At 41.2% G+C, this 26,489-nt stretch overlaps 1 protein-coding gene across 1 annotated transcript in view; it reads left to right on the top strand.

The window, feature by feature from the left end:
- BSND (barttin CLCNK type accessory subunit beta) overlaps positions 1-21,917 on the top strand; it is a 154,494-nt gene extending 132,577 nt beyond the window's left edge. The window contains exon 4 of the mRNA XM_069232607.1: positions 21,271-21,917. Coding sequence (XP_069088708.1) covers positions 21,271-21,688 — 418 coding nt within the window. The 3' untranslated portion in view covers positions 21,689-21,917. The remainder of the gene's footprint in view (positions 1-21,270) is intronic.
- Positions 21,918-26,489: the final 4,572 nt, after the last annotated feature.

Below are 26,489 nucleotides of genomic sequence, written 5' to 3'. Positions count from 1 at the left end.
TTCACAGTCTCCTGCCGACACCCTCAGCTCCCTTAAGCACCTCCACCTTGCCCCCACATCTCCTAGTGAGCCCTCCCTCCTTGCTGGCAAAACTTCAAGCAGTAAGGGGATGCTTGCAGTCCCTCCCCCTTATGTAACTGATGTATGTGAATTAATAGAAAAATGAAAACTGGGAAACCACATTGTAGTAAACCAAATCATGGAAGACCAATTTTAAGGAAAGATCATTCTAAGGAAATGCAAAACAAATGAAATACAAAATAGTTGAAAACTAAAGGAAACATTTTAAAGGAAAGATAATTTTGAGGGAAAATCCAAAATGACATAAAAATTGGGTGGGCTTTTGGGGTAGTGATGGTTTTTTTGGGTTCAGAGAACCGTGATGTTTAGAGGGTAATTATGTTTTAGGGGTCAGTAGAGGTTCAGGGATGGGTGGACTTTAGGGATGTTGAGGGGTTTAGGAATTGGTGGAGGGTAGGATGGTGTGGGACTTTAAGGGTTCCGAGATTGGTGGAGGTTAGAAGTAGAAAAGGTTTTTGGGAATCACGGATGATTGGAGGTTAGGAGTGAAGGAGGGTTTTTGGTGGTCTGGGATGGAAGCGTTTAAGTGTGGTGAGGGTTTTTTAGATGGTCAGGGATGGGTGATGTTTGGGAATGGTGAGGATTTTTTTAGGGCCCAGGGATGAGTGGAGTGGAGGTGTGGTGAGAGAGTGTTTGAGTTTAGGGAAGGGTGGGGTTTTGGGGTCAGGGATGGGTGTAGGTTTGGCGTGGATAGGGGTTTCTAGGGTGCAGGGATGTAAGTGTTGAGGGGTTGTAATGTAGGCAGGGATATGATGGGTCAGTGAATTAAAATAAAAGCATCCAAAATAATTATTTGACAATGTAAAAGATATAAATACGAAGTAACTTACCCTAAAGTAAACCTCTAAAATAAATATCTCCAACAATAATGTAAGTAAGACCTGCAACCATTTCATTCACACTTTAAATAAACATGCAAAAGCCAATTTCCCAAAAAAAGACCCTCTATGAATTGGTTTCTATACAATGTTAAATTCCATTCATCCTGCAAATTTATATTAAACAGTTTAGGTGAAATGGTTCCTCTGTAATGGTATTCCATTAAATTGTTTTTCAATAAAATTACATACAAGCTTCTGTAACACTGCTGCTCACCTGGCTGTCTCTTTTATTTACTTCCTCTGTGTCTGTAAGCTCTTTAACAATTAGATTATAGTGGACTCTCCCTGCCCCTAAGTCTTACTTTTTTGGTTCTTCCTCTATTTTCCTGGCACGCTCCCGCCCATGATGTGTCTAGGCAAGAATGCCCAAAGATGCATCACTCACAAATATGCCCCTTTCTGTAACCTGCTCTGCCCCCTGGTAGCCCACATCATGCACCACACTCTTCTTTAGGACTCCACGCAGCCCAGCAGGAATCTCACCTTCCTCCACTCCCACCACTGACTGCTATCCATCCAGGCCAGTCTGCGTTTTCAGTGTTGCCTCCAGAACTGACCTGCTCTGTCTCTCCGCCCATAAAAGGCGGGCTCTGATGCCACCCTCCTGCGGCTGATGTTTTTTGATCCGCCACTGGCTACATATGTTTCCGCAGAGGGCCATAACGAGCTTCTCTTTCAAAGGAATACCCTGGGCTCAAGTAACACCTTAGGTGGGATTACAAGAAATGCAACTTTTTGCTGATACAGTATCTTTTGAAAAGCAAATCAGAATGCAAAACGAATGTGTATAAACATTGCTAATAGGTGTTGACTCGAAGCAACAGGCATTACAGCATGCTCATCTAGAAGAACCCCTAACTTTTGGATTTGCAAGCCCTCATTCTCTCTAAGATCCATTTTAGATTTGCTTGTTTATGGTCACTGCCCACGAAAATAAGAATTGGCCGAGATACAACATCTGGCTTTGCCAATTTATGTTTTTTTCCCCCTTTTTGCAGTTAATTTTCAGCATCGGCATCAAGCATATGCAAAGCCAAAAGGTCAGCTACCTCTTTTCTAAAGGGATACTTTTGCCAATGCTTGTTTACAATTATTCTTTATTGAGATTTCGATAACGACATTCTAACATACAAACACCTGGATACAGTTCTAAATATCTATATCGTGCACCCACATAGATGAGCAATGACAGTACGCTGTTTACCCCCGAATATTACCTGCACTCCTCGGTCACATCACATATGCGACAACCAGGACTAGGAGAAGACACTGGAAGACGGTACTAGCATATCCTTAAACCGATCATAAAACATAATAAAGTATAACATAGGTGGCATTTCCTAAAGAGGATAAACATCAGGTTACAACAGAATACCTGGTACTACTAAGCGGTTAACTAAGCTCATCAGCAGTCCAACGACATTCCATCTTCAGGTCACAGTTCACCCTCTCCCTCAAAGATAGGCTAACCAGTGGCAAACTTTAATGTGGGGTTGTATGAGTGTGGCACGTGCGTGTGCACGTAATCAGTCAAAGTGGTGGCACAGTGATTTCCAAAGAGCCTCTCATGAAGGAGGGGGATGCAGATGTGATGTCCAATAAGAGCTTAAAATAGTGTAAAATAGTGTAATGGCTGTAAATTATAACTGGGAAGGTAAATGGGGAAAGAGAGTGGGTATTAAAAGGGGGATTCGGAGGAAATCGTATCTGTTGTAGTTGCCTTTGCGTTACTGTGAGCCAGGGAGGCGTTCCATGGGAGGAGGCTGGAGCATGGGTTTTCCCATGCATCCACCCATGGATTTTAACAGAGTCTCAGATTTACAATTAGTGGCTGACCTGGCCTGGGAAAACGTCAAAATGCTACCTCTCCCCAGTTGAGGCTCAACAAGGAGAAATATCTGTATTTCACCTCTTTTTTCCAACATCTAGGCCTTGGCACTTTTTCAGAATGCTTGCTGTGACGCAGGTCCTGAAGCTTCTATAGCTGTGTTGCGCCATCTGGGTATTTATCAGTCCCGGCATTCCCTTCTCTTCCTGGACACCTCTTCTCCAGGGTTAGGGGGGTCAGTTTATAAGGACCTGTATGCCATATCCTTTCTATGGTGTACAGTGCCTGGGGATTCTGTTTAAACCAAAATTAGAACCATGACATTGGTTTGCAGATTGAAACCTGTCTTATGATGGTACCCCTTTTCAGGGTTTTGTTTTGCTTCATCTATTGAACTATCTTAGGGTTTGGGGATCAAGATGTTGCTGTGGAATTTCAGCTCACGTCCCCTAGATGATACATACCTCTCATAACACAGTTTGGAGCTGTGTGGGAGGAGGGTGTTCTGATGCTAGTCGACCACTCAATACCACGTAAGAAAACACACAAGAGTAGGTGGCTCATCTCACAGGCGTTTGTAGCTCATGCTTGCACTATTTTCTAGAGAAGTGTTAAAGGGATCTCACACATCACTGAGACACCGATTTTGACTATAACGACAATGTTAGATGGTAAGTAATACAAGGGGTGCAAGCATACCAATTACATAACAATCTCTATCCCTTTTGATCTTACCTGATGTTCTATAAGGGAATGCCAATAATGAAACCAGGAAGTACCTAACAGCCTTCCCCAAGCTTGGGAGCACTAAGAGATGCTGAGAAGCAGGGCCGTCTTTATGGCGGTGTGAGCAGTGCGGCCGCACCGGGTGCTGACCTGAATTAGGGGATGCTGACCTCAGGTGGGTGCTGTGTTTAGCAATAATTTAGAAACTTGTGATTTAAATGCACCTGTTTTGTCTAGGGCAGCTTTGACTTACTATAAAGTAGCTTAGATGGTTAATGTTCTTGCTGCAAAGAACAGAACTATATTTTATTTGGCTAGCTGAGTGGATTAGAAAAGCCAGCCTTTACCAGCACTTTAAAACAAATGAATGTATGTAAAAGTGGGGCTATAAAGACATGAGGGGCACATTTTGGGTGGTAGAGTGAATATGAGGAGGTGGTCATGGTGCGAGGGGTGCCAAAAAAAGACTGTTGCACAGGGTACCACCAACTGCTAAAGCCGGGCCTGCTGAGAAGCGTTGGCAGCACTGAATACATCACAGCAAGTTTAAGTCAATCAGAATGTAGGTCTTCAGAGCCACACAAAGTCACAAAAAGGTGAAACGTGGGGAAAAGCATATATTAAAACAAACGTAAGGGAAAATGCCAAAACGGTGATCGAACTAAGCAAGCAGGAACCATACAACTAAGTAGATGCAAGGCAACTTGCTACTGCCACCAGGCTGCTTAAAGTACTCAGAAACCTGATTGACTGTCATTCCGTATCTCACCTGAAAGACACAGCTCCTGTCTGTAAGCCCCAGCCTCACATGAACTGTCTCCACACTATCACATGAACACTATTAGTTTTCTCTCTCTGCCGATCTCCTATGTCCTTGTTCGCAAAATATCCAAACCTTGCCTGATCTTTCCATGAATAATGAAAATACTGGTTAACTGTGCATCATGCTCCAATAATCAAGCTAATATCTGTCAAAATTATGACAACTAGTTTACTCATAAAATGAAAAACATAAAATGTAAAACAAGAGCATAAGAAGTCTCTAAACCAGAGGTTCCCAACGTTTTTAGAACTACAACTAAATTTTTAGAACAACAAGCCTTTGCAACCCACCTAGCATTAATGGACATGAAGTGAGACAATTTTTTAATGTAATAACAGCAACTGTAAGTAAACGCCATGACCTTGACAACACACTTCGATATCGGATTGTGGCCAAGATATTGACCTACCCATAAAAGTGGCAGATGGTGCTGTACTGGAGTCTGGAGCTGGAACATGTTTCAAAGTGTGGTGGTGGCCTATGGCATCTATTCACTAAAATCACAAGGCTTCTGAAAAATATTTGTGTTGATATAAGTGATTTTAGCAAATGTGAGAAGCCCCTTCTGCAGCAAAATATGTGGTAGAGTGTCATATCCATTTAGGTGTTTAAACGAGGCCCAGTGGTGAATTTAGGACTCCATATATATTTTTAAATTGTATATATTGCGAACACGGCCCAAGGGCTTTGGCGCTCTTTGCATGAGCACCAGATTACAGTACACAAGGTAGGATTCGTTTTATTTTAAGGAAAGGGGTTAAGTGATATGTCCAGAAGGATGTAAGCCAGTGCAATGACTTGAACCTGGGTCCAAAGTTAGCAGCTCGAGCAATTACGCCACATTCATATTGATCAATTTATATGTGAAAGCCATACACAAGTGGTATGATTGCGTATGATCACTTACAGTGAGCATATTCTCCATTGAAATGGCTTTGTGAAATAAAAAATGAGCAGCAACAAATACTTGAAGGTTCACCCAGAGTCTTGATTGAAAATACTTGCAAGGGTTTGTTTGAAAATTGGACTTTGGGACACTGTTCAGCACCTTTGCACTGGTGCACAAACAGGGCTAATCATTTTAAATAGTATTTACATATAGGCCAGAAATTTCACGGCTAACCATGATTTGACTCTTGACCAACCAGTTTGAGAATCACTGCTCTAATCTGTTTGGAGCCTTGAAAAGCCCTGCGGATGAAACACATGAAGCCAGATCACGAAACATTTTAGACTAGTGCTATCTCATGCCCTGGGTAATAAGTTAAGTCAGGGCTGGATAAAACACCGTTCAGTATCGTATTAGGAAAGCAGATTTATAGAGGTGGTAATGTATGCCAAAAATGTTTCTACATATTTGTGGTGTGGCATTTTTTGGTGGTGGTGATGTGCCTCCTATTTCCTGTGGTGCTATGTTTTTGGGCTGTGTTATTCCAAAATTATGTTGTGTTGTATTGTGGTTGTTGTGTTGTATTCTAATTTGAGTATTGTATTGAGTTGTGCTTTGTTGTGTTTTGATTGTGTTGTTGTATGAATGCTATTGTACTAAGGTCATGTGGCAAGTAGAAATTGGTAAAATAGCACTGCTCCAGCTCTTCTATTATTTAATACACCAGTCAGCCTAGAGCTGTGGCAGAAACCATGTCTTGCAGTAATGGCTTTACGTGATACGGCCCTTGTTGTCTGTTATCATTATACACATTTATGTGAGGGACATCTTTTATAAAAATAAAGAAAACAAATTAAACAATACTAGATATTGCTCTTAGTGTTTGCAATATAGATAATGCACAATTGCACTTGGTTGATATAAAGTGCCACAATTGATCAATATATGCTAACATGTTGACCCTATATGAGTACAGTGATCCACACAATCATCAAGCAGTTCATATAGATTTTATTAAATAATGTCTGTGAAATAATACAGCAATTGTACTAACTAGCATTGCAAAGGTCCAGATTTCCTATAATTCATGTAATGAAGTTGTGGCTGAATAATTGGGGTAGTGTTTAATCTATAAAGAATTGTGCGTCAATGATGTCATCAATGGCACTCAATAAAAAAATGGCGGTTTAGCATGATACTGAGCATTGTATTACAGCACAAATGCGAGTCAGCAGTATCTTGTGTGGAGCCTGTACTAGATGTAGAACCTCGAGTGCTCTCCCCCAAGTACTGGGGCAGGATTGTTTTTGTACAGAAAGGTGTAAGGCATATTGCTCCTTCCATCTGTATTGCAAAATGCAACTCATATGGAAAGAAGATGTAATGAGGAGAAATAGCTTTATTTCTCCTCATTACCACTTTGTTGGGTAGACACACTATTTTGGCGTGAACCCAGGTTTACACGTCTTTGTAAATATGGGCTTGTGTCAAAATACACAGGTGGATGCATGGGATCGCACATGCTTCACCCATGTTACTCCTACCTGACACAAATCAATGAAAGGTAGCTGCAGGAAAGCACCCTTTTTGACATGGTTAGCCCCCACTTTTTGCCTGGCTTCTCTGAATCCTGGGATGTTTGGTATCAAACATATCATAATAATAAATCCTCACTGACCCCAGTGATGGATTTATTAAAAAATGCACACAGAAGGCATCTTAGAGGTGTCTCAGAAAACCTGCCAGCTACTGGTGTGCTGACTGACTGACCCTGACATGTTCAGCCACCACAGACGTGTTTCTGGCCCCACAAAGTGAGAGCCAGCGCACTTGAGAGCCTGAAACAAAGACCTCCTCTTCCAGACAGGATGGACATTCCAGGAAGGGGAGCTTCAAAGGCCTTGCTGCCTTTGTAATGAGACCCAGGTCTCTCTAGATGGTGGAGATGACCAAAGCCCCCTGTCCTGACCCTACTTTTGGCGGCAGCACAGGTGGGAAAATTTAGAGGAGTGCCCACTTCATGCCAGTCCCACCCCTAAGATGGACAAGCTGAAGTGGACAATACTTTTTAAATTCCTCCATCTTGTTTGGAAGGAATTAGCCACTAGGGTTAAGGTTATGCCCACTTCCCAGCAGAAGTGGTCATAAGAAGGGTGTAGTCACCTTAAAGTCAGTCAGCCCATTGGCTACCACCTGGCACTTCCTGTAATGCCCCCCAAATTGAGTATTTAGGTGGCACCCCTGAGCTCTAGAACTCTGATTTCGACAACCTAAGAAGACCCGGATTAAGAAGAGTTGCACCAGCAGAAGAGGAAAAGAAGAATTAGCTGACCTGGATCCAGCCCCTCTGGCCTGCCTGCTGACTTTAAAGGATCTTGCACAATAAGCCAACTAGTCCATCCTTCAAATAAGACTCAAGTCTCTCGTGGGCACCGGACTTGCCCTGGATCAAGAAACTCCAAAGAAATGGCTGCTGCATCTTGAGCTCCAGAAACCTGACCCTGGAAGGGACCATTGCATCCAACATCCACAAATCGAGTTGAAGCCTACCAACGGTGTCAACACGGGTCCCCAGCTGCCTAGAGACCGAGTCTAGTGTGGTCTCACCCATCTTGGACTCTCCCGAGACACCTGCAGGCCCACCTCTACCACAGACTTGTGGAGGGAGAAAATCCGACAACTACAGCTACCACTGCACCCATAACCCCTGACCACAGCTGAAGTGGGTCACTGGTGCCAATGACATCCCCCAGCTTCTAAGAGCTTGAGTTCACCCTGGGTCCACCCCTGCCGAACTCCCCCACGACGCCTGCAGTGTCAACACACAGCCTCAACACCCTGACCGCGAGTGCTCCTGGACATGAAAACACAATGCCTAAAGACACCCCTGCCACCATTGGCATCCACAGGGGGTGCTTGCCCCCCCAGACTTAGGTACAGCCTGGGTGCAGGCTCACAATGAAGCATAACACTACAGTCACCGTAGTGTTACGCTGCCTGCAGTAGTACGGCCGTGGCCCCATCAAAACAGTCTTTGACGAAGCGGACCATGGTGGATGGGCCACGGCGGGTGGGGCTGAAAAAAATTCTGCGGATGTCCATGCCTGCATCCGTCACCCTTGGCCACAGGAGAAGAGGACCAGAGATGCATCTATGTCCCCAAGCACTCCAAGTCTACTACCTACCTGTTTATTGTCCCTGACTGCCTTCTCAGCCAGAGCCTGCAGCCTGTTTGTCACGGGGATCAAACTCCTATAGGAAACCATTGGGCACTCGACGCTTTACTGCACCCGGCCGTCACAGTGCCACGCAGTTTGACCTGTTTGTGTGGTTCTGCTCAGGGTCCAGTACTTACCTTAACTCCCTGAGATTGGCTTTGTAAGTTGTTGTTAACCCTGTGTTTGCTGAACATTGTTTTCCTCCATAGGATAATATTGAGAGAACTCTGAAAATTGCAGTGGCTATTTTTGAAACTGAATGTATTTATGCTTAAAAGTCTACTTACCTGATTATGAAGTTCTTGGGTTTGAAACATATATAAAAAGAATTGTTATTTTTCTAAGTTGGTCTCTGATTTATTCATTGAGTGTGTGTCTCATTTACTGCCTCTGTGACTACAACATATGCTTAGTACTACCCTCTGATAAGCCTAACTGCTCGCCCACACAGCCACAAATAGAGCATTACCCTGATCTACTTTTGCCTCTGCAAAACAAATTGGGGATACACTAGACTCTCTGTACAGTGTACTTAATTTTAGTGCACTATATAGACTGCCAGCTTCCTACAGTAGCGATATGTGCTTCATTGGTTTACTTTGTATTTATTAAACCACACAAATAAACAAAAACAGCTTTGCGTAGCTTAGTAAATGCCAAAAGGGGTTTTGAGCTGGGATTGTACCACAAAAGTGACGCAAACTAATAGTAAATCTGGGCCATAATGTGTTCCTGTAGTACAGGAGGCAGGAGAGTTGGCAACCTATTCATGTCTATCTCACAAGAATCTTTTCTCATTCCTTACTAAGGAAGGTAAGGTGTGGAGAGGATATGGGGAGGGCATTTAGAGCATGCAGTTAAGCATCAACATAGGTTTGTTATTATGGCAGTGAGAGCAAAGATCCGATTGACCATGATGTCACTTGGAACCCAAGTTAAAAAATATCCTCCTACTGATATTTATACACCCATAGTTTTGCATATTGAACTATAATTTGCGCAGTTTTTTGGGAAGAGTGAGCCATTCTGGTTGGGTATATTTATGCAAAGGCGAAAGTGAGATACAGTTTGACTCTGATGACATCACAAGAATTAATTTTTTTTTAAAACTATTTTCTCAGATGATGGGCCACTGTGAACTCTTTAACAATATGGATAATGTGAGCTGTCATTACCTTTACCAAGACTGGACTGATTGAAGCACAGACGATTGCAAACAATTCACAGGGTTAGCATACAGAGGTAACAATTATGAATCCTCAGAGGCATTCTAAGCACGATTTTGACACCACTCCTGATTTCCACAGCCAGCAGCATTCCACAACCTTTAGTGATACAAGCTATTTTCGGGAATGCACTTGTCTGAACATCTGTGTCAGAGTGAAAATTCCGCCAATGTGCAGACTAAAGTATGTGAATTATTCGAAAAATGAGATACCACTATTGGAAGAAACTACCTCATAAAAAAACAGTTTTAAGGAAAGACAGTTTTAAGGAAAAACAAATGAATTAAAAATGAAAGGAACCAATTTAAAGGAAAGATCATTTTAATGAAACACAAGCAAACTGAAAATTACTTTAGAGTAAAAAAACAGCACAAATTGAACAAGGATAATTTATTGTACTTGTTAACTTAAACGGTGAAACAATTTTGTACACAGTGGCATAAAGGATATCTTGTGTCCCTTTCCATAGGGTGAAAATAGCAGCTGATCTATCCGGCCTTTTTTCACTTTTCCCCCTTTTCCTGGCCTGTTGTATGATCCTCAGATAAAGTTAACAATCTGTGAGCCCAATTAGTGTGTTCCACGTGTTATTTGCAGCTCTCCTACAGTGCACCAAGCTCTGTCGGCCCCAGGGGAGGAGGTGCACTCAAAGTGGACCCAACAACAGAGTCATCAAAACCAACTCTGCCATTTCACAGCTTTGCCCTTAGGTATTCTGACCACAACTGAGGATGTCAAATTCAGTAGAAGCGTAATTCACAGTCTCTGACCATCTGTGAACACCCCTTTGGTGCACCTCCAGCAAATGTGTGGAATTCATAGAGAACCCAACTCCGGGAGTCTGCCCTGCCTCCCTCGGAGCCCATTTAGTCTTGAACAGTTTGTACTTGAAACCCCCCTCCTTTGTGAAAGCCCAGGAAAAACACATTGACGTAGTCAGTAGGCCACAGCTTCATGTACCCACTATCATCAGCAGACACACCATCAAGTACATTTACCACTCAATCGATCAGATCTGAAGTGGCATTGTGTACTGAAAACTTAGTACATCCCTCAATAAATGTCACAGGGGTCTAGAGGTGGCAACTAGTGACTACAAGTAGAAGAGTCAGTAATTTAACTTATTGCGGCCCTCATCCTATATTAATTCTATAAGGAGGAAATAATGAAGGAAGGAAATGCAAAACAAAAAAAGCAAAGGAGGGACAATAAAGAAAGTAGAGGAGAAATACGGAGTGAAGAAATAAATAAATAAAGAAGAAATAAACTAGGGAACTAAGGGGACTAAGAAGGAAAACTGAGGACCAGAAAAACGAAAAGAAAGACGACAAGGAGACAGTGAGAGAAAGAATAACGTAAATAAAGGGGGAAGGATCAAAGTGCAGGAAGAAACAGAGGAAGAAAAAGACTCAAGAGAGCAAAGAACAAAAATATAAGAAAGGTAAGAAGGAAAGAAGAAAATAAAGAACACTTAAAGGGGAGAAAGAAAAAGAGAATGAGAGTAAGAAGGAATATAAATTCCATAAGTAAAATATGAGATGGCAAGAAATAATGAAAGATAGAAACAAGAAGTGAGAAAGGAAAGAAGATTATAAAGGAACACGGGGGAGAAAGAAACAAAAAAGAAACATGAAAACATGAGAAATAAATCCTGGGAAAAATGAAAAAGAAAAGAAATAAGATAGGTTCAAAGCAGAAAAATAAAGAATGAAGAATGAAAGAGGCAAAATATAGAAGGAAGGAGCAAAGGAAATAAAAAGAAAAAAGGAGTGAAGACGCGAAAGAAAAGAAAGAAAGAGGATAAAAAATGAACATACAGTCGAAAGAATCAGAGAAAGAGAGGAAGAAGAAGTGAAAGAGAAAAAGAAAGAAAAATACACAATATGAAACAAGGAATTTATTATAAAACAAAGAAGGAAGGAAAGACGAAAGTAAGAACAATGGAAAGAAGAAAGAAATGAATCAAAGGACAGAAAGTAAGAGGGGAAGAACGAATTAATGAAACAGAAAAAATTTGGTTCTGAATGGACATTTATATGTAAAATAGTTCCAAACCTACAACTACTTCCTAAAATAAGGCTTGACTGCTCAATCTCACGGTTTTTGGATAGCCAGTTGTAAGAAGGGAGTTTCTTGACTATTCACTGGCACTTCAATAATCCCGAGGCCCAAGGCACTAGAGGTGAAGGACAGTATCCAAACCAGATACTCGCCAAATGCCTCAGAACCAAGTCGCTCGCTGTATAGCTTGGTCAGAGATTTCATAGGAAGACCGTATTTGTCTTTTTTTTATTTCCTCATCGTGTGACAAATCTACACGAAATTTCCCAAACGAATTTCATCACGTTGATCCGTTAAACAGGAACCAAGAAAAAGGGGGGATCCAAAAAACGTTGATTTCCTATGTAAGTTTCCTCAGAAAGTATAGGCCTTATGTACAAAGGGCCTGATTTATGAAAAGTTAGCACCGCCTTTTAGTCATTTTTTGACGGAAAAGCGGCGCAAACTTTTCCCTGCGCCCCCTTAGCACACCCCTACCACCACCATGTGTGCACTGTATTTAAAATACGGCGCACCATGGCGCAGGGTAGGGGGCAATAATGTCATTCTTTATGATGCTATTGATGTACTCTGCAGGAGTAGCGCCAAAATATTGGTGCTACTCCTGCAGAGTACATAGAGGCCCATTCTAAAGAATGGCGGAAGGAAATTTTCCCGGCTCCCCTAAGGGGGGAATGCCCCCTTGGCATACATTATGCCTGGCACAGGCATAATGTAGCGCAAGGGTTACAGAGTGGTGTAATGCATGCATTGCGCCACTCTGTAAGTACGGCGCAGGGATTTTGGCCTTGTTGGACCACATTAATGTCACAATAAATGAAGTTAATGTGGCACAAGGTGGCGCTAGGGACCGATAAGTAGGCCCCTATATTTTGTAAGTTTGCGCCGCTTTTGGTCAAAAAATGATGTAAAGGCAGAGCTAACTTTTCATAAATCAGGCCCAAAGTCTTTCACCTGTTGCAAACCATCAGATTTCAGTAAATCTGAGGGCCTAGACCGCTCAAACACCTTTTGGACTGTGCTGTACTAAACCCACTTAAAGATTAGGAAAAGTTTTTTCGAATCATTAAACAGGTTTATGAAACCATACCAAATTGGTATTTTGATGGAGTGTATTAAGGGTGTCCCTACCAAATTCCGATTTCTTATGGTATGTATTAATGATTTGCGGCCAAAATCCAGTTGCAAAACATTAATACTTTACCACCAACTCAAAGGAGGTGGTAAACCCTTTGCAGAGGATTATTGCCTACTCTTACAAAAGGTTTGCGTAAGTTTTCTTTTTTTTAACACTTAGGGCCTCATTTTGGAGGCCCTTGAGCCAATGGAGTATCACTTTTAGCGACGCTCCAGTGGCACTATGCCCTGCTCCATATTTACGAAGCGGCGTTAAGCCACTTTTCGAGGCTTAACGCTGCCTTGTAAATATGGGCTGCACCGTGCAGTTTTCTGTGGCAAAGTGGCGTGCAATGCGTGATGCTGGGGGCATACCCATGTAACACTCACTGCTTTATGACGCTCCCCCAGATTTACAAGAAATCCAGGGGTGGCTTAAAAGTGGCTCAACGAGGTGAAATACTTTTATTTCTCCTCGTGTGTGCTGCATTCTGCAACACACACAGAAGGAGCAAATCACCATTAATGTTTTTTTATGTGCAGGAAGGTGTCTCTTCCTGCACATAAACAATCACCCTGCAGCACAGGCATCCTTGCACCATGGCACAAGGGTGCCTGCATTGGCACTAAACAGCTGATTTAGCGCCAGTGCAGAGAGAAACACAGGGTTGTGCCATAGTCTTGAAAATATGGCGCATTCCTGCGTTTTGGAAATGACACATCTCGGAGCAGCAATATTGCTTGAGTCAGCAAACTGCACCATTTCTTAATAAATGAGGCCCTTTGTGTCTTCCCTTGGGGAAAACGGAATGCGTTTTGAAAAAATGCTTTATTTACTAGCAAACACAGACATGGTGGTCTGCTCATCCCAGGAGGCCACCATGACTGTGATTGTGGTCAATTGTAGTGGGTTGCAGTTTGTGACCTTCCTCATGCATGTTAATGAGCTAGGTTGAATTATGACCCACTACAATTCTGTGTTTTGAGAATCAAACTATTATTACATAGTGTGGTTCACAAAGTGCTAATGCGCTCAATAGAGGTAGACCACTTTTACTAAATCGATTTTAGTAGATTCCAAATAAGAAATCACAAATTTTGCATAGTTTACTCATTTGGAATTACACCAAACTTGCCAGAAAGTGAAAACTTTACTCAGAAAGGAAGCTTATTTTGTGATTTGGTGTGAATCCATCCTGACATTTTTGAGCAAATTACAGCTTAAAGAGGGTCTGTGGTTGGGCATGAAGGGGTTAGAAAGTTGGGTGTATACATAGAATTAGTGGACCCAGATAGCTGCAGGTTCCGCAGTACTCTTCTGGGAGCTGTACAAGTTTCATTACCTTGGTAGGGCCGTACTGTGCAAGCGTCACCAAGGAACCTTGTGAGACCGAATATCAACCACTAATGTATTGTGGTACAAGAACATCGAAGACAGGACATTAAGGGACAAAATATCAAAAGATATGTGCATATATGGATGTATACATTTACTATTCCTAACTCTCCATCTGTGTACCTTGAAGACATATGTACCATGTAGGTAATATATACGGAGTTAGATATAGAACATTTAGATTCATCTGTCAATATTGTTTTCTGATCTTTTGTGTCATCGATAATGTGTCTCATCAATATTCTGGGGATCAATATTCAATATTGTGGTACCTTAGAGGTAAGGCTTAAGCACACGGTACCACAGGAGTATTGCAAAACCTCGAGGCCAGGCCCTGCAGCCATCTGCACAGCAGGGAGCTGGCCAGCGGCAGGGGATTTGACCTGTGACCAGGCCCTTTGGCCAGCTCCCTCAACGGCGAGCGGCTGGAGTTGGCAGCCACTCAGGAGTTGAACACAGGATTTGATCATATGCCAGGCCCTGCAGCCAACCCCCACAGCCACAGATTGCTGGGGTTGGTGGTTACTTGAGGACCCCTTCCTTCTTTTGCTATGGTTGTGTACTTCAAGCTCCCATGTGCAAAAACACACAGCCTTGCACTATAACGTAAAGGTGTGTGCGTTCTATCACTCAAAGGTTTTGTACTGTAAGGGAATACTTCCAGTAAAAAATAATGCATTTGTGTTTTCCTACTTTGCGTGTGTGATGCAGAATGCACCACACATGCAAGACTACAGACAAAAACTGAGCAGAGAATGCAGAGGACGTCAGTATACTCAGTTGCAACTCCTTAATAACAGTAATTGGGTGGGATCACCTTCAAATTACCTCAGTACAATGACACCAGCCAATGAGATGTAGTTTCACTGTAAGCCACAGGTACCATGGTACCATTTTACGATCCTGCGGTACAGAGAGACTTAAAAACGCACAAATGTTACAAAAATTAAAATAGATATTGATTATTTGTTCCTGTGAGGAATCCCGCAAGGTCAAAGTTAAAACAAAATGATCCTTTCATAGTAAACATAATTAAAAAAACAAAAATCGGTGCCCTGTGGGGCTCCTGCAAGAACCCATAAAAGGTAGTACAGGCCCTGCACAGAGTCATTGGCTCTATAGATCCCGCAGAAGTTTGTTTGGCCATTGAGGGAACAATACTCAAACATTAAATCCATAGCCTTAAATGATTTCCATGAACACCATTATAAATTTGGTATTTAAGATAAGCATGGAATCACAATCCATCATGGCCTCTGACAAAACGGGAGGCATACAGACACCAAGCACACCATCAGCCAGGCCTGTCACATTGCAGCATCCGAAGATTACATTTTCTCATGGATACATCTAACAGCCAATTCCTCACCTTGTGGATATTCCTCAGATTCCAGACTGGATCTGGAAGCTTTGAAGCAGTACCTCAGAGAACTATCAGGTAGTACCACTTGGCTCTGCGCTGACATTGCGCCACTTCAGAAGTGATGAGCGGAGCAGCATGTAAGCGCCACCCATGTACACTGATGTCAGATTTTTTCTTTCCATGCCTTCAGATGCAGATCCAGAACTACTTCTTGGGCTTTTTTAAACTGCTTTTGCTTGACTTTTCCAGTGTGCAAGGGGAAATGTCACCTCCTAAGACAACAGGGCTCAAGTCATGTAGGGAGCGTTGAAAACAAATATCTGTGACAGACCCTTATAAAGCATGTCTCCGGTGCCTCGGGTCGAAAAACAATTCTAGGGCCTGTGAGGACTGCACCCAGATGAATCTGAACACCATATAGGACAGCGAGGTGAAGCTGTATCTCGCCAAACACAGGAAGACTCTATGCTATGATCATTCAAAGTTGAAAAGGCGTTCCTGTTTCTGTTCCCAAGGTCGTTCTCGTGGCAGATCATCACCACGGTTGAAGTCTCCAGGCTAGTCCAAGAACAACAATAAGAAATCAAAGTGGGAATCGTCAATCTTCCACCACTTTTGTACTCCAGAGTGGACACAAGGGCATAAACGTGCCACCAAGTCTCGCTCTTCACCTCTTTTGGAGCCAATCCCAATTCTCATCTCGATGCATCCCGAATAGCCAGGTCGGTCTGCAACATCGCAGCAAATGCATGCCTTTAAGGAGACCATTCTGTGCATTTTCTGCACTTTACTTCTTCCCTCTGGCATGCCTTTGGACTCCAAAGATCTTCAGGGACCTCTAGTTGGAATTCCACTGGTTGTTCTGCCCTTAGTGCCATCTGTGCCCCTCAAACTGGCTCGGGGTTCAGCACCAACTATAATGCTCACTATGTTTCTGGAACCACATTCTGCAGTGCTTCCCTCCTATCAATGCCTGTGTCAACGCTGCCAATGCCAGAGAAGTATTTGCAACACATTATACTCTCTGACTCCAAGCAGAAGCCACAATAACCAACACTGAGACCATGCCCCGATCCCACTGGCGTGCAGCCAACCGACAACCATTCTGATTCTGATAATTTGCCCTGACCGTGCGGTAGGGTCCAAGCTTTGCACAGTCTTTTCGGCACTGACTTGGATATTGACAATTTTGAGGAAGGGGATCAATTTGCCAGTATGATCATGAAAATTGGTATGAATTGGAATAGCTACTTCTCCAGACACTGGCCTTGTTTCTCCTTCCAGCCCTGCTACCAAAGAAAGCACCTCCGCTGTAGTTATGCAAAGGGCAGTAAAAGTACTACACCAACAACTCCCTAAAATGGATGTGAAAACTAATGTGGTGGCAGAGGTACTCCAGCCTGGTCAAGCCCCTACAGAACCTCTATTACCATTTAATGAAGCCCACATGGATACTCTCTTGAGCAATTGGGCGAAACCAGGCTCAAGTCAGTTAATAGGCAGTTCACTCACCTAATCCGCCACACCAAGCTACTTTCTCACACAACATCCTATGCCTGAGAGCTTGGTGATACAGGAGTCCAATAGGAAGGTGAATCCTCAGCCTTCCCCACCACCTCACCTGAGTCTAAGTGAATATATACATTTGGCAAGCACATATTTTCCGCCACAAGACTTGCTCTGCAATCAGTAAACACCAGCTGTCTTCTAGGCTACTTCTCCCATGCCCCATGGACCACCAAGAAATGTCTGTGATGGTAAACCACCTGGTGCGACCCCTAAACACCAGGTTAGACAAACTCAGCCACTGACAAATGGCAGTTATATCTGGATGTGGCGCAGAGTGTTTTGAATCAGTAGGGAGTACCCTTGCTCGATCTTTTCACCACTGCCAAGAATGGATAAGGTAAGCGCTTTTTTGCATTGAAGTTCCCAAAAAAGCTTCCTCAAAGAGTGGAGCTTTGGACTCCTGTATGCCTTCCTATCACTGCCTCTCCTGAGTTCTGAAGAAGCTCAGGAACACTGGTCCCAAATCATCCTAGGTGCATTGGATTCGGCCAGAAGATCACGGTACCTGGAACTCCTGGGCATGAGCATCTGTCCTCCAATCCAGCTGCCCCTTTGGGGGGATTTCTGTCTCAGCAGCAATTTGCATATCCATGTTTCGAGATAGAGGGCTGGCAGTTGACCTCATTTGACCTTCTTTCTGAGGTCATTTATGTAATCTTGGTGGTGATCCTTCCCTGCACAGAATTGGTCAGTCGTTGGGACACATTTGTGACTTGGTGCAGCATCCACCAAACTGATCCAATGCAAGCCAATTTGTCTGACGTTTTGTTGTTTATTTTGTTTAGCATAGAGCTGCACCCACCACCTGCTGGCATGCAGTTTCTGGATCCAATCTAACACCTGGGGAATATTTACAAGGCAAGTAATCCGCGGTTAGATAGAATATCCATCCGAAATACCGTTATCAAAAGTAAGTCCATTGTTCATTGGCATTCCATCTACTTCTGCAGCCAGCACCACAACAACTGAGGCCTGAGAAAGAAACAGTAATGCAGCAGTTTTTCATCTTTCAACTGACAAAAGAAAAAAAGTGTGCAGGAAGTTATGTACACTTTGTGCAACGAGGTGCTACATAGAGGACAATCTGGAAAATATTCCATGGGAATCAGTGGGAAGTGAAAACACCTGAGTGCTATACATCCCAACAGCAAACCTAATGCTGAAGTTTGAGTCGAGCAGCTGAAGGACAACAGACTGCTCCACAGTGCTGTGTCAACAACTGAAAGAAAGTGATGAGAAAATGAAATATTTTGCTATATCCTGCAGGCAGTGCCTCAAAGTAGTGGCATTGGTCTCTAGGGACACTAAAAAAATGATATTCAAAGGCCATGGAAGATCACGTCCACACAGAACACAAAGACTCCTGGAAAAAGCAGAAGAAATGAACAACCTATATTAGTTATGGTAATACAACCTTAACTTGTGCAAAACAGACAATTCAATGAACAGGGTAAGGTTAAAGTGATTTTATAGTTAAGAATGGAAATAAGGCATTAACTTATGTTAAAAAAACATAAATTCACTAAAAAACCCAAGGTTAAAGTGATGTTACGATTAGGTATGGTAAAAAGATCTTATCTTAAGTGTATAGATTTTTTTTTTTAAACAAAGATGAAAGTAATATTATAGTTGGGTCGCAAAGTTACACAAGACCTAGGGCCAGATGTAGCAAAGGATTTGCGCCTCGCAAACGGCGAAAATCGCCGTTTGCGAGGCGCAAAAGCCTCTTTGCTATGCAGAAATGCATATTGCGAGTCGGGACCGACTCGCAATATGCATTTCAGAATCGCAAATAGGAAGGGGTGTTCCCTTCCTATTTGCGATTCTGAGTGGTATGCAATACCATTTGCGACCGCCTACGCGGTCGCAAATGGTGTCGCAGTTACCATCCACTTCAAGTGGATGGTAACCCACTCCCAAATTGGAAGGGGTCCCCATGGGACCCCTTCCACTTTGTGAATGGACCCAAAACAATTTTTTCAGGGTAGGTAGTGGTCCAAGGGACCACTACCTGCCCTGAAAAAAGACCGAAACTAAAGGTTTAGTTTTTTTTTTTAAGTGCAGCTCGTTTTCCTTTAAGGAAAACGGGCTACACTTAAAAAAAAAAAAACTGCTTTATTGAAAGCAGTCACGAACATGGAGGTCTGCTGACGACAGCAGGCCTCCATGTTTGCGAGTGCCTATACTCGCTATGGGGCCGCAATTTGCGACCCACCTCATGAATATTGATGAGGTGGGTCATTGCGACCCCATAGCGAGTCGCAGTCGGTGTCTGAGACACCGTACTGCATACCAATTTGCGAGTTGCAAATTGCGAGTCGCATGGACTCGCACTTTGCAACTCACAAATTTTTTATTTGCTACATCTGGCCCCTAGTGTTTAAAAAACAAAAAAAACTTGAAATTCTCCAGTTATGTTTCAGTGAGCTACCTATAACCTGCTCCCCCCTCATGCTCTGTGACCTTATGTGTTTTATCCCTCATGACATGTTTAATGGCATCAAGGATGATGTCATTGTTGACATCTCAAATGACATCATTGCTGACATAACTGTTGACATCATCCATGATACTGTTATAAAATTACTTCATAAATCCTTACAGCTTTTTTTTTAACTTGTACTAAAGGGCCTAAAGTGATCTAGTGCTTAAAGGTAACTTATGTACACATATAAGTGGACAGAATAAACAATGGGTGCATCCTGGAGCATAGTGTAGCCCTGCATTCCAAAAGTTATATCGTACACAGAATACTTGTTAGTAAAAATGTGAATGTAAGCAATATCTTCTTCTTAAACAGGGTAAAAGCTGTAATTACAAAGTGTCTGTTCGCAATAGATTATTCACCTGTGGATGGCTGGCCATATTCTGTAGAACATTTTGAGACGTGACACGTATGACACATACTTGAAGGATGACATGTAGGGGTTATAAGCATGGTGCTAAGTTTGGATGCCATTTTGCTTAGATCAGCAGTATGTTTAGTGTATTTTACTAAACACTAGAGGGCTGTCCTTATGATCTACCTGAAGATGCCTTATCAGTGGTCAAAACATACCTGTCAACCTTTTGCCTCAAAACTCTGGGTGTTGTGAGGTGACTAAGGGGTAGAACCTATTAAGCTGCATATAGAATAAACACTTTTTTGAAGGTGTTTAAGTTTTAAAACATGGGTGATCTCTGTAAAGTCTATTGATACATTTTGGTTGTTAGTGAGTGAATTCCAGTAAAAAGAGAGTACATCCGCCAAATGTAGGTGATGTGGGAGATATGCAGTCTGCCCTGCACGTTTCTTTAGGTAATTCCCAATATCCGTTTTTTGCTTTTCGAATTTTGGTCACTCTTATAGGTTGTTGAACTACTACCATACCCTAAAGCCCATTGCACACTCTCAATCGATGAATATCGTCATCCGCAATTTAATCCATGATGTTATTTAATATGTCATCAGTGATATCATTTAACATGTCATGAGTGTTCTAACATGTGAGCTCATAAAAAGTGCATGATGGGGGCAAGCTTTGGTTACTGCTCTAAACTACAACTAGGATTTTTTCAGTGTTTTGGTTTTAAAACGTTATGCCTTGTGTGACTTTATTACCTACCTAAAACATCACTCTAACCTTTCGCTTTTTGATGAATTTTTGTGGGGTTTTCTATAAGATAAGGTACTTTTACTATACCTAACTCTAATGCCACTTTAACCTTAGTTTCTTTCAATTAATTTCTAGGTTACTTTTTATGTTTGTTAAGGCCTTAATTAACCTTTGTTTTTCCAGTAATTATATATAAAGATAGAAGTACAGGTAAGTCCTTAAAACGTCTGATGTGTTTTTATCGTCTGTCCACCCTGAGTGCTCAGCTCAGCATGCCAGCTGCTCAGCATGCCAAGGCTCAAGGTGGAGCCACAAATTATTGCTATGCGAAAAGGACATTGCAAAACCATAAACATATTGCTAACGGCAGGATCTGAGCAACTCTCCGTTTACAGTAAACTGAATTTCCGAAAGTCAAAATGTGAAAACAAGAGATTTATTGTACTTTTAATGTCAGTTGTTCACTCTGAGTTTTTATGTCCTCTGCTTTTTTCCAGCCAACCAGAGTGGCATAGAGAGGCACCGCTGGCATCCTTCCAGGAGGACGCAAATACGTCGTCTTCAGACCAATCAAATGGAAGCAGCCCAGATCTGTCTGTCCACGAGAAGCTGAAAAATTTGTTTTTGAATCAGAGAGTAGTGGGACAGCTGATCGGGGGACCGCCTTGCTATGAAGATATTGCACTTATTGATTGTTTACCATGTGAGGAGCAACTTCCTAGCAAAGATGATGGAAGCCACATCACACCGTCTGTGGCCAATCAGATAGATTTTACATCAGTTAAGGTGCCAGACTGCAGCCAATTAGAGTTCGGTACAAATCAGCACATTGTGGACAATGATGAGGATTTCTATTATGGGTTAAAGGAAGAGTCTGATAACTTACTAGCTGATGAATCTGACTTTGATCAATAAAATTACATGTTAGAAGCCAGTACTTGGAATTTTTTTGTAAAACAGACATTTAACGCTGTAAAAATATTATTAAATGAAAAAAAACCTCTAACAAACAACGAAAATTCCATCAGAGTAAGGAAATTAATTGGGATAGCAATTAAAAAACTCAAAAAGAATTACTCAGGTGCTTCCATTTCGATGCTTGCATTCATACTTTTTAATAAAACTATTTTTCTTGGTTTTGTAACGAAGTATCATGTTGTCAATGACATATGATTTGCAATATTCTTGTATCATCTGACAGCTCAACACCGAATTGTAAAATGTGCCAACGTCAGAATGCCAGCCTGCATGGCCTGTCAAGAGTATAAAACACTGTATGTAAATAGTTAACTTAAATCAAACAAGCCTGGCTGTTTTGGCAAGTTCTCAGAGTGCCATTCATGCATCCCTCCTGTCTTCCATCTTCATCGCAGGTTCACCAGAGCCTGGTAGAAATTTCTTCCTTGCTCATTCTGTTTATTGTCACTTTTACCTTAAAGGGGTTATACTCTAGGATTGTACTCGTGTCTGGCCGATGGAACTCTAGTGTATGTCAAAGTTGCAAGTATTTATAAAGCTGGGAACTCCAGGAACTCAAACTTTTTAGGTAGAGAAACCCCCAAATGTCTCCCAAGCTAGAGATCCCCATTGGGTCTCATTTCTCAAAGCCAATTAGTTAATGAAAAAATGTAACAGCCACATCCCTCATTGTAGTTAAGTCTCTTGCTTAATTTGATCCACCACCCTTTCCATAGGAGGGCCCTGTACCAGCAGTCTACAATTAGTTTTCTCATGGGAGGAGTTGATTTTGGTATGAGAGAGCTGGAGATCAACCCATAAAATTGGTTCCTTTCAAATAGAACTATTTCAAGGCGATTAGCTGGAGAATTCCTATACCCATGGAGACAGTTGTTTATCTTAGCCAATTAGGTGGGCCAAAATATAAGTGAATGTCTGCCATTCCCAGTTCTCCTTCATAGACCTATTGACTGTATTTACCAAAATAAATTTGAGGTCGAATGCCAGCCCAAAGGAAGTTCTGTTCTCTTGCTCGTAGTCTGTCAAAAATTGCCCTCCGGCCCCATTGGAAGCCCTGAACCAATGCATCCAGCCTGATCAAGGTTACAAGCAGTTCCATTGCTAAGTCAAATAACATGGATAAAAGGGGACATCCTTGTCTGGTGTGGATGCCAACTGACACCACTCCATTGTCCCTGTCATGGGACCTCAGGGTATTGTAGAGGACATTGATGCTGACCCAGAAGTAAGGAATTCAATTCATTTGGTGAAGGTGAAGTACCCAGTACAGGAACACACAGCAGAGATAGTCGAGCATAAACACACCAAAACCAGTGAGCGTAAGGACCTGAGCCAAGGACACCTGAGTGCTTGCATTTATGATAAGATTGAGATGACGTACATGATGTAAATGATTATCTTGGCAAGAGCTCTGCCATTTCATATATGACAGAATACATTCTCTGACACAGACACACTAATGATAGTTGTGTTACTCGGCCATTTGAACATACTTAAGGTTACTGCTTTTAAGGTTTTTATTTCTGTTCTCCTGTGGAAATTGATTCTGGATCCACTTGTGGGATTTGAGTTCCTGGGCATCTGGTTCAATACAAATACACCATCATACACAGTCAACCAGTTGTAAAATGCAGCTGGAGTCATCTGAATTTTTCCAGAGTAGCAGTTACTACATTTTCAAAATGTAATGTTTGAACACCTGGATGAAGTAGAAACTATTTTCTAGTAATCGTCTGGCTTTTCCACTATGGCTAAATCAGTAAAGCAGATGCCTACAGAAAACCTACATGTTCCCAGAAACAACTGGAACACAGATCAGTTGTCTAAAATGTGAAGTCGGCCACAGTGGCTTTCTTTCATTTATGATAACATAACACATCGGCCTAAAAGTGGCAGAGCTCTTTTTAAGTGGGCATGGCCGAAGGTCTTTGTGAAGGGCCTTGGAACACTGCCGCAGAATTTGGGTTAAACTTTAAAAGCACATATTAACATGCACTTCAGGCAGAAGTAAGTAGGTGGATTCACGTTGCACAAGTCAGACAGTTACATTGTTAGCTTTAGACTGGACAGTGCCTTTTTTCTAGAACAGAATCCTGAGAAAATATACTAATCCTATTCCAGTTAAGTATTCAAACAGGCCAAACCATATTATCTCTAGGAAGGTGTGAATCCATGTTTTTTTTTTTCTTGTGAAGTACATGTAGATATCTATAAACTACAAAAAAAGTGTGAACTAATCAAGGTACACAATGCTTGCGAGATATCAGTGAACATGGTTTCAGAGTACTCACAAGAAGCAAGGAGTGTACTACCATATGAAATGCTTAGCACATAATATACATATAACAATTGACCCCTAATTCTGCAAATGAGTTTGTTCACATGTAAGCCAATAATAAACATATAAATACTTCTGTAAATGCATTTCAAACTCTTTATATTATTTTTTCATAGCAAATGTACGTCTAAGAAGTCATTGAATTGTCTTCTAGAATATCAATATCAAATGGAAATAGCTAGAAATTATTTATTCCTAGAGGTGCCAAAAAGGGAGTGTAACACAAGAATGCCACTTAGAACACCTATTGTCCCTTTTTTGTAATAAAAATGTCATAAATATTGAGAAGTGAAACATAGGTTTAGAATGCCACCTTTTTATCATTTTTATAACACTATGATTGGACTTGAAAGGGAACAAAATTATGTAACCTTTAAATATTGAATAGATTTCTTCCCATAGGTCCCATTTTCTTCCATTCTACTTATGTTTTTGTTTTCTATCTTGAAAGAAATATATTTATAAAATCAGAAATGTATACAAATAATCCTACTGAAATATATTTATGAGTGTAAGTTATTTTTTACAATGGATTTTTGTGTGCAAATGAATAAAATATGTTAAAAATGCACACCTCTAGTGGTACATTCCTAGACTTTCATTGCAGGAATCTTTATATTGAGCTTCATTCTTTGTTTCTGGGTATTGTCCTTGGTTATATCACCTGGATTTCAGATCTAGATCTTCCCATTTGTTGGGTCTTTCTTAGCATCTCTCACTTCATAATTTGTTGCAAAGTCCAACAAATTCTCAGTGGCTCAGTATTAACACATAATCTGTGATGGCAGGAGATTGTCAAATGAACATTTTCATTTTTTATTACCTCTTAGGGGCCCATCATGTAATTGATAAACGGTCTGAAAAAGGATTGGCTCTTGAAGAAAGTATGCTCACGATGGATGATACAAATTGTTATTTGTTTGTATGTTTTCTGCATGTCAGTATTTCTACTTTATGCAATGATTAAGGGATGCCCACCATATTAAAGCTTTGCCTAGCAAAAAGAGATTGCTGGAGCTGCTCACAAAGGTAACTTGTACTTGTGAGTAATTCACATGTATAATTTACTACACTTTGAAATACCTTTATTGCATTTGGTCATTCACAAAATCTGAGTGTGAAATTTCTCAAAATGTAGACTTACTCTTACATTGAAAAATGGAATGGAGCAACATTTCGAGTGTAAATTACCATTGCCAGAAAGAAACCGAAATCGGTTTAACACTCCACATGGTCATCACTGATACTCCAACACCCTCCCATAAAAAATAATGGTGACTGGGACTTAAAATAAAACGGCATAGGAAATAATTTCAAAATAGATTACGTTATTTAAAATACTTTTACATATAACTAAATATAATTTACTGTTAAAAATATAAATATCAAACACATTTATTATTCAGTTATAAAAGATTTGTTTTTATTAAAATGTAATGAATCAAATTTTAAATAATTCTATACATCAGTTCCAAAAATTATTAATGAAACATAAAAACAATACTTTAGGTGGGAATTCATTTTTTCATTTAAACTTCTGAAAAATACTTTTAATTTAATCTAATTAAATTAATTATAGGTTTAACTCAAAAGTAAGTTAAGAGTGCTGTAGTATTTTTTCTTTTGTTCTACACTAGGTCTTTTAAAATAAATGAAGTATTTTAGGAGGTTTAGAAATGTGTAATTAAACCTCTTGCCTGAAAAACCTTTTATGAAAAAAATGATTTGTTTCAGTTGATTAACCTACATGGCTCGGGAGCTGTTTTAGGACAGTAGGTCAAAAGATGTGAACACAAAGTGGCTTTTGAATCCAGGACCTTGAAGGAACCAGAGGTGAACTATAGTACCATTGAATGAGAGGCCTTAGCTTGTGTGTGGGAAGTAAAACAATCTAAATAATTGTTAGATGGTTCAACTTTTGAGTTTTGTAAGGATCCCACACCCTTGTTTAACCTTTTGAATGGAAATGATTTAGATAAAGCATCATTTTCCAAATTGCAGGAGTATAATTTTACTGGTAAGTATATTCAAGGGGGAAAACTATAGGACTGATTGTCCATCAGAAGGCCATTAGAATGCTTGGATTTAGATGAAGTGGATGGTCAAAAATGCATTATGTCACAAATTGATGGAGTTCAAAATGTAATAATGTAGATTCACTGTCTGATTTGGTCAATTCTTGTAAAGTAGAGTATTTACTGAAAAAGGTGGTGAAGTACCTAAAAGAGGGTTGAACAAAACATAGGTGCCTTTTGGGTGAACTGAAACCTTTTGCACACATAACTTCTGTGTTGTATTTGTATTTTGCATTTATACAGTGTACGGGTATGTAAGCGCTAGGCGCAGTGACAAACGCAACTGTAAGGGAACCTTATAGAGAAAAATCCCAACAGAAAGTGG

The sequence above is a fragment of the Pleurodeles waltl genome, chromosome 4_2 (assembly GCF_031143425.1).
Source record: "Pleurodeles waltl isolate 20211129_DDA chromosome 4_2, aPleWal1.hap1.20221129, whole genome shotgun sequence".
In the NCBI taxonomy this organism is placed as follows: Eukaryota; Metazoa; Chordata; class Amphibia; order Caudata; family Salamandridae; genus Pleurodeles; species Pleurodeles waltl.
This window is presented reverse-complemented; position numbering and strand designations above follow the sequence as displayed.